Genomic DNA, 9,737 nt, shown 5'->3' on the forward strand with positions numbered 1-9,737 from the left:
CACTTCCTTATATTGTCCTCCTTGACTCATAATACCTTAATTCCCAGTCACCAAAACTACATTAATAATATTTTATAGCTCCAATTCACATAGATTTTTTCAGCACACACCAAAAATGCTACACTTCACAGGGGGGGAATATAGCTTGTGACTTTATCTGGTATTGAGAGAGTAGCAAAGAGTTAAGAGGACTCACATACAGATGTTTAAACTGTCCCACCTGCTATCCTGCACGGCCCTTTAGTGAGGACCAAGGTATCAATGGCAATGCGGCCATTAGGGGAATTTCCTCTCACTCCTTCAATAAGGATGAAGAACAAGTCCTTTGAGATCACAGTAACTTGTCCCTTCTGCCACATGTCTCCTGCTGGTCCCAAGAGGCGCCACACCTCAGTCAGGCTGCTGCTCCCACTCTGAACACACACAAACATCATCAGAGTCATCATTTTCAAACTGATTATTTTGCTTTACATGACAATATTATGGAATTATTATTTCAGCATCATAACTTAACCAGTTTTATTATATTTACTATTAAATTAACTGGACTTTTATAGAAGTAATGAATTTTCTCATCTACATCAACTATCTTTACTTTACTAGAACTATTTATCTTAGTATAGTCAGTTTTTATCAAATACTAACTGACTGGATTAACACTGAATTAACAGGACTTTTAGGTTTCCAGTTATCCATGGATGGGTGGAAACAAAACAAAGGCAGCCATGTATCATTAGTTATACACTTGAGGACAAAAGCTAATAAAAAACAAGCTCTATCTGATTTATCATCTCATCTTAATTCCTCAAAAAATATTTACCTCAAGAATGATACTGAGTTCATGTGGACCAGCAAGGACATAAGAGAAAGACAAGCAGGAAGCCATGGTTGCCGAGACCTCCTGGGACTTTAGGACTCCATGTGACCCACTCCCGACCTCCTTGGTGACATCAAGGAAAGCAAACCCACCTGTATGGGAAGAGTAATGCTATAAAATGTCTTAATGTTTTACTACATCAAATGATCATGACTTTTTAATTCATCTTTAAGCTGAAAATTATCAAACATCAAAGAAGTCATCCACTATGAGGTTTTGTCTTGTTCTTACTACTCCATAAAATTATGTTAAATAATATATCTTGTGTTGCTTTATGTTAATTTAAATTTGAACAATATATCTCAAATTGTCCACAAGCAATCCTAATCATCAGTAACCCAAATGAAACACTCACCATCTGAAGTTTCATCAGCAACATGCTGTGTCCACTGCATTTTATTTCCAGAGCCCTGAGAGAAATATGAAGCTTCTGTAATTCTGATTACCAGTATTTATCCATTAACTGATTTATTTGCATAACATTTATAACAAAATTTGTGCATAATAGATAGTATGACAACCAAAACAACCTAAAAACTAAAGTTTTGGTGGTTTGCATATACATTTTACTCCAATAAAACACTCCTAACAAACTAAAATTTAATGTTTATAATTATCAATGCAGTTGAAGATACTGGTAATTTTCTTTATTTTGAATTTCTTGGAGCAGCAATTATACACACTTCAAATATCATATTGCTTGATCTTTCCCTCAATCTTTTACACCCCACTACCAATGAAGGTGGTGTGCATGATAGACAAACCTTAGCCTTCATAGTGCAGGGAAAGCATCCAGCTTGGTTGAAATAAAGGGATTGATATGAAAATGAGGCAATATTGGCATGCAGTTTGAAGATCTGTCAGCTGTCACATCTCTACATGTCATCACTCAGTTGGCTTTTGACCCATTAGGGAAAACTCACATTTGCCCCACTCGCCAGGAAGCTGTGCCAAATTTCTTAGTACATTTCATATTGATGGTATAATTTAAGTGTTAATGGCACATCAACCTCAAATATCCCAAACCAATATGATATGTATATGTATTTGCAATCACACACATGATCATTCCCACACATCTTATTAAATATCACAATTATATAAACATGACTGATATTACACTAAACTTCAGCAAACAACCCTGTCCTTACATCATCAATGGTGCTTGACCATGAGCAGAGATCTTGATCAAAAGTGCAGTCATGGGGCCCCAGTGGTGGAGTGGTGACAGTGGTGGTGGAGGGCAGTGCCAGTGTTTTAGAGTGGATTAATGGAGGGATGTAGTTCACCTCCAATGCTGCCTCTACAGGATTCACAGCACATCCTCCTGTGGCCACCAAGACATCATCTATGGCCACATCACCCATAAAGCCACTCCCAAGAATGGCTTCAATTGATAACTGAAAAGGAATACATCCATAAACAAGTTTTAATAAATTTATAACAAAAAGTACAGAAAAACAAATCTACATCTTTTAGTAATTTTCTGGCAGTAATTTCCAAGAAAGTGTAACCATACAATTCTCAGTATTTAGTTTGAACTTCATGCTCATATCACCAAATACAAATATTCAGTTTTAACAGGATAAACAGATAAATGTTCTAAATGTAAAAGATATGTACATGGTCTTTAAAATCTAGTATCTATGAAAGAAGGAAAAAGTTATCATTGACACTCTAAAAGCTAAAAAAATATTATTTGGAGTCCAGAGATACATGTTCTAAGGCATATAGAACCACTTACTCTGAATTTGTGGTTGGCAGCGAATGGAGCAGAAGCATACTGCCACCCAGTATCCCACCTGGAGTAGGCCACTGTGTCCATCCACACTGACACTGATTCACCATAGTCTATCATGTCCATTAGTACTATCAGCTGAGTACCAAAGGCACCATAGCTGAAATGAACAGGTTTTGACAAGCTATGAGCACATAATGATTAATAAAGATAGGTCTTTGCTTCACATATAACTTCAGTCAAGTGTTATCTTTAAATCTGCTTTATGAAAACATTTAGCTAAAAGTAATTCAATATAAGAATGTAAAATAATGCAGCCAACTTACACATGGTACCAGAATGTGAAGCAGCTTTCAACCACAGTTGGAGCAAATGTTTGACTATGAAGAATAGCTGTTTTGCCCTCCATGTTCTCATCAGCTTCTAGGTACAGAAAACTTCCCTGTCAAAAGATCATGTTCAGCACATTATTGGAATTCCTTGACTTTTAAGAACTTCAGAATTTGTCAATATCAAGGAAATGTGATTCAACATACATTAAACACTGTGACATTCAATCAGCAGATTATGAACTTGAATAAAATTCAATACACACCAATAATTATTGCATTAATATAGATGAATGAAAGTAGAAAGAATATTAGAGTATTAGATGTATGATCAAGTAAAAAAAAAAACTGCTGTATACTTGCATTATTATTTATCTTGGTGGTGTCAGCATATGGTCTGGTGGAAAGTGATAAATCTACAGGACCACCAAATTCCCACTCCAAATCACCTTCAAATTCATCAGAAAACCATCCACAGGAACCATCTTCAAATGAACATGATGCAGGTGAATAGCAAGCACCAGGTGTTAGCTTGATGTTATCGAGAGCAAAAGTTGAGTAAAACTTGTCCACATTTTTCCCAATGATTCCTCGGAAAGCAAGATGGAATGGCCTCACAGATGGCTCCACTGGCACCTATGTGGAGAAAGAACATCAAGGTCTGATTATTAATGGTGATGAATGCCTCATGGACCTATGTAGAGATTAAAAGTTCCATCCAAATGTATTAAAGAAAGTGAAAAGATGACAGAGAAAATTAGTGGAAGGAAACTAAAAAATGATGTCTCAAATAAAGAAAAAAAGATAGTTAGACACTTCTATACATCTCAGATAAAAAAGAATTATTCAAACCTTCATATGAACAATAATTAAATTAACATTTAGAATTTTTCTAGCACTTGGCCAATCTTTCTTACACTCTGAAAAATGATTATCTCATCAGTAAACAATGTTCACCATTCTCACAATACCTGCAGGGTGGCCCAGTCATAACCAAGATCATCCTTCTCATGGAGTATCAGCACTCCATCCTCAATTGTTCCTGCTCCTACATTGAAGACTTGCAACAATGCTGTTTGTTCCTTCTCAGAGTGGAGATGCACATCAAAAGTAGCACAATGTGGTTCAGACAGACGATACTCAGCTGTATAGATCACAGCACTGGTACCCTGCCATGAAAACACAATCATTATTATCACTATCATCATCAACACCACATCCATAAACTCAATAAGCACTGTGAGAGATGAAGTCACAAGAAACAATAATTCTGAAAGGATAGGACCATGGGGTCTTGTACAGTCAGGGTCCAAAGTTACTTGATCTGTTGCAATCACCTCCACTCTGTTTACCATTTTCCCTCAACCTTAAATCCTCCGATGTGCTGGCAGTTTTACAAATTCTGACAACTGATTGATTTTAATTCTAATTAGAACTTCATTCCTTGACTATAATGGTTCTCTTGAAGCTTATTAAAATTATTTGGTACAAGTTAAGCATAACTTCAAAGAAAACTATAGGCAGCAAAAGATGTGATTGAGTAGCTGAAACTTTCTAGTGGCTTTGCTTTTATTTTTGCTTTGTAACATCTTCTAGAGATACTGAAATTAAGTAATGTGTCATGCTGTCATTACCAGTCAAAGTTTTCAGATTGAGGGGAAACTGTAAACATAGCAAAAAGAAATGTAGAATATTAGTTGATTACTGCATGAGAATGTACCTCTGGCAGAGAGGTGTTCAGATATATGTAGTAGTCATGCCTCTTTGATTCCATAGGAATGTATGGATCATCCATTCCAGTGGCATCATGCCATAGCCAGTCTGTGTCATCATTCACTTCCTCCTGCAGGAACCCACACAGGCCCAAGGTGAAGGAACACGATAGGTCTCCCTCCTGAGGGCACTTGGAGTCCAACACCTGTTGGGTTCATTGCCTATAGTTAGATGGAGCTGTGTGTGTTCTAGTTTCCAAATGATTATATAGTGTATATGGCAGTATCTATTAACAGTGAGAATAGAGAAAATACTTTGCAAAACTACTATTTGCTATAAGCTAAATGTCCAGCATACACAATTGCTAATAAAATAATGTTCTAAAATCAACTGGAGTTCTGTTTTTTATAACAGGATTATAGTCGAGCATAATGTCTGTACTGAGATACCTCCTTCACATGATGCAATCATTCATAAATCCCAAGTATTAAGATCCCCACAAATTTTCATTAAAATACAACACTTTCCTTCAGATCATCAATAGAAGCATCTCCATCCTGGTCTTCTTTCATCATGGCATTGACGGTGATGACGAAGGGCCCATCCATTATTCCTGCTGGCACTTCCCTCTCCACCAGCACCCACATGTCCTGCAGCGGGTAGTCACGCCGCAGCAGCTCCACATGGTATGGTCCATCCCATGACTGAGACACAGGGGACCATTATCTTCACTACACACTACTTGTGGGTTTGAATGTTTTATGAACCTTTTTTTCCCCATTCTTATAAAAGATATCTCATTAATCATTATTCCTTATCCATCTTTGCAATATAATCAAGTAGTGTTTTCAATCTCAATATAGATTTTAAAAATTCTTGTTTATTATCTACAAACTGTTTTATGTATACAGTAGTTTTATTTGCTGATGATATTATCTCACATTTCACAATTCACTATAAGTTATGCAGAAATTATATCATGAAGCAGATTACTGAATAGGCACTATTGTTACCATACTCTTAGCTGCCATTAAAAAGAAAATACAGAACACATTATTCCATCAATTTCATATTCTAACAGTACTGATGGGCTCATTCCTACACAACTACAGGTTTTCCATATGTGGAAGAGGTACCTACTGTTATCAATTAAATCAATAATAACTTCAATGAGACTCTTTACCTCTGCATTCACAATGACTGGTGGTGGTTTGTCTCCCACATGATGCAGGAAGAAGGTAATGCAGTAGTCAGTGGTGGAGTTTAATACAGGAGTCCTGATTTGTACTGCCACATCAGTATTCCCTGATTCAGAATACTCAGCTACAATATAGTGGCCTGAGCCTGAAGGAGGAATGGAAAATGTTATGAAGTCATGTACAGTATTAAGAGATTCTTTACCCTGCTTTTGGTGAAGAATGGCATTAGGATCAACTTTATGTATTGACTGACTATCTTCAACTACCTCATTTTAAAAGCTGTATTTGATAAAAGCACAAAAATCCTGATATCATTATATTTCATGATTCTATTCAGCATGAAAATATTCCTGTTTTCATAAATAGATTGTTATGCAATGTGACAGTTTAGTAACTGGCATATTCACAAACATGAAGACTGGTATATTTAATTCACTGCTATGTGGAAACAATTTAGACTTATTTTCTTTAACACTGTAATATCAGATCCACTCACTGTTCTATTCTCCTCACATGCACAAATCATCAAAACATTTCCTGACCTGCTTGATCAGCCAAGCTTCTTTTAACATTGGTTCTCTTTCACACTTACATGATAATTTCTCACCCAATCCACACATGTAACTCCAAAAATGTTCCTCACAGATCATCACATGCAATTTTTTTTCTCTTCTGTTCCCTAATTCCATGTTTCAGTCACAAACAAAATGGTCAGTGCTACATTTTTAACATGAATGCTAGAAAATTCATATCTATCCATGCATACTGTTTTTGAGGGTGTTATCAGCCATGGGGTTGTAGGCTGTCGGTGGGTTGGAGGCATTCACTCGTGTCCAGGAGCCAAGGTCATCAAGCACAAAGTCACAGATTGGGTGAGATGCATCCTCAAAGTCACAAGCAAGGGAATTAGAATTATCCAGCAGTGAAGCAGTAGTGGCCACAGGCTGGATAAAATGTGGCTGAGGGGTGGCACCTGCAGGCTCCACTGAAAGACATTCATGGTGCTACTGTCATCCTTTCCATCATGAAGACACCACAGTACAAAATAATGTCATGAAGAAAAATTCTGAACAAAAGAAATCATTAAAAACTAGGAATACAATGACTGCAGTTTTATACTTCATAGAACCCTTTCTTGTTTCCTGTATGTTTCATGGACATTAATAAAATAGATGAAGTATCAAAACTTGCATATAACTGCCTTTAAAAAAGAAAAAAGCATCATGGGTACATAGTTTCATGCACAGCAGCAGGAAAATAATTGTACACAACTCACACTGACACTCCACATTTTCCTTTAGCTCAGGCTTCCAAAAGGCCAGGTAACCTTCTCGGCCATCCCACACCTCCCCTTGTATTATGATGGCATAGTTGTCTGGAGGATTCTGAAACACATGCCACTAACTTTAACCATACATGTGTTCTGTATAAAAACACATCAGCAAAGAGTAAGGATTTCTTATAACAAGTTAAAAGTCATCATAAAATTCATTAAGCATGAAAATGGCTTCTATCACACCCTGACCACACTAACCCTTCTCAACAAATTCCATATCACAATTGAATCTGCGCATAAAAACCCAGTATACATATTTTGATGCTGTGGATGAACACATTAATAAAAAGCAGCTCATAATTTTCTTCTCTTTCCATTGTGATCTCCTGCTAAGTGAAGAATTATGTATGTGGCAAATATACATAAATGATCCTCTATAAATATAAATAACTTATTTCCATTGCCTCCAAATGACTACAAGAGGAGAGAAGAGGAGTCTATGTCAATACTGAGGAGTCTATGTCAATGCCTTTTTTTTTTTTTTTTTTTAGAAATATTTATCTAACAACTAGCAGATACTAATCAGCCAAGCACATTTGGTGGGTGCAGTAGTTATATTGTCACTTTACAGATTATTACAATATTCCTCCACCATCTAGTAAATACAGCAATAACTTTTTTCCAGAACCATGTATTTAATTCTAATCTCACATCTATTATTACTCATTCACTCATATGTAGCCCTTCTCTTAGTACAAAAACATTATCATCAACACTATCATTTCATACAAAAATACAACTATGTATATATTCCCTCACCTTGACAGCCACTTGGCCATCATGCCAGCGAGAATCTGCATATTCACTGGTTATTGGAAGCTGCCATAATAAAATCTCATCTTTGGCACTAATATCTTGCAGGATCACAGACAGAATTCCTCCATGTTCACAGCAGGCCTTGGCAGAGCAAAATAAAAAAAATAATAAAAAATAATAAAAGGTCAAAATTATATATATATATAACTCTTATTTTCCATGTGAAACTTAAACATCTTAATTAAGGTTTTCATTGTAATGGTTATAAAGGCAGGTGATTTATTCATTAAAATGCATTAAACTCACAGAATATATAAAGGTGAAGCACATGAGTGAACTGAATCCTGATCTGGTGACAGTGGGACTGATCATGCGGGCTGAAGCTCCGGGCTGGTGATGCGGCACAATTTCAAATATGGCGTAGTGTTCTGGTAACAAGGAAATAGTTAGTTTCTAGTATTTATAGGACTTATAGATTATGAACACAAAAACACAAAGTATAATCCAGAAACTACAGGTCCACACCTTTACTAAGGTCATCAGCAGGACCATTGAGGGTGTGGCCACTGCTGGTGTCTGAAGTAAACCACTGAAGTCCGTTGGGGTCATTCATCCACAAGCAGGTTGTGTTTTCAAAGTAACATTGCACTGCAATTCTTGGGGAACACATCTCCAAGTTTACAAACACGTCATCTATGGCTACCACAGTGTCCTTGTTTGGTCCAACACTTCCCGTAAACATCACCTAAGGGTTTGGTGCATTTACTAAATTAAGCCTGAGTTTTAACATGGATGTGATACTCTTTTTATTCACAAATGATTGTCTTCTCATACATATTGAATACATATTACACAATGGATCTAAAAAAAACTGTTCTTGACAAGTATCCTACATATAATATTTGAAATATTTGACAGTCACATTAAACTTTATAGCAAGCATCCAAGGAGTACGGAAATAAAGGTCTTGCTTAATGGGAGCTGCCATCACAACACACACAAAGGCCATACCAATCAAATATGTTACAAAGTTTGTAATAGAATACTCATTGAAGTTTCCAGAATGAAGCTATAAATTACAACTGTCATCTTACAAATGTCACACATTCAATTGCACAGATACCATTTAGACTTTGATTCTTACTATTAAACTGTGATGGTACACCTTCTCCATCATTAAGGACTTCCTCCATCATTAAGGATCTATAATACCCAAATTTCAAATCACATAACTAAGAAGTTGCTATAATAAAACTCTTACCTTCATTTGCTCTCCATAGTATCTATAAAGTCCAATTTCTATGGCCCTCCAGCCTGGTTCTGCCATCTTTACCAACTGTACAGACTCACCCACACTGACACCACTGTCTTTCTCTAAAGATACTGTAAAAAAGGAATTAGGTTATTAGATATACAGTAATACACTCTAAACCAAATATCAAAGTGCATCAGAAATACATTTTTGTAACTAATTTGCCAATTTAATTATTTTGTTCTTTCTTTAATTTAATAATTTCACACAATTAGATTTATATTAACAAAAGTATAAATAATTAACAAGTATGAACAGTAAACAGAACAAGTACTGGATATCTTGACCTTTATCTCACTTGATGTCATACTTCATAAAATCACAAAAGATTCCAATATTTTTCTTTCTTTTCTTCCCTCAATATTTTTTTTATACTCGTATAAGACCAAGCCAAGACATTCAAATTAATTTATATCTTCCACTACAGATACTACTCAACTTAAATCCACACTCCTTGTCAAATTTTGTCCTAATCCT

At 35.9% G+C, this 9,737-nt stretch overlaps 1 protein-coding gene across 1 annotated transcript in view; it reads right to left on the reverse strand.

The window, feature by feature from the left end:
* LOC135090723 (MAM and LDL-receptor class A domain-containing protein 2-like) overlaps positions 1-9,737 on the reverse strand; it is a 106,691-nt gene that overhangs the window by 56,482 nt on the left and 40,472 nt on the right. Inside the window, exons 56-72 of the mRNA XM_063987746.1 lie at positions 9,210-9,331; positions 8,474-8,693; positions 8,255-8,376; positions 7,952-8,089; positions 7,133-7,241; positions 6,623-6,841; positions 5,841-6,001; positions 5,184-5,361; positions 4,665-4,861; positions 3,916-4,113; positions 3,308-3,580; positions 2,942-3,057; positions 2,622-2,775; positions 2,029-2,277; positions 1,233-1,287; positions 821-969; positions 221-413 (exon numbers count right to left, since the gene is read on the reverse strand). Coding sequence (XP_063843816.1) covers positions 221-413; positions 821-969; positions 1,233-1,287; positions 2,029-2,277; positions 2,622-2,775; positions 2,942-3,057; positions 3,308-3,580; positions 3,916-4,113; positions 4,665-4,861; positions 5,184-5,361; positions 5,841-6,001; positions 6,623-6,841; positions 7,133-7,241; positions 7,952-8,089; positions 8,255-8,376; positions 8,474-8,693; positions 9,210-9,331 — 2,853 coding nt within the window. The remainder of the gene's footprint in view (positions 1-220; positions 414-820; positions 970-1,232; positions 1,288-2,028; positions 2,278-2,621; positions 2,776-2,941; positions 3,058-3,307; positions 3,581-3,915; positions 4,114-4,664; positions 4,862-5,183; positions 5,362-5,840; positions 6,002-6,622; positions 6,842-7,132; positions 7,242-7,951; positions 8,090-8,254; positions 8,377-8,473; positions 8,694-9,209; positions 9,332-9,737) is intronic.

This window comes from Scylla paramamosain, chromosome 35, assembly GCF_035594125.1.
Source record: "Scylla paramamosain isolate STU-SP2022 chromosome 35, ASM3559412v1, whole genome shotgun sequence".
Classification (NCBI taxonomy): Eukaryota; Metazoa; Arthropoda; class Malacostraca; order Decapoda; family Portunidae; genus Scylla; species Scylla paramamosain.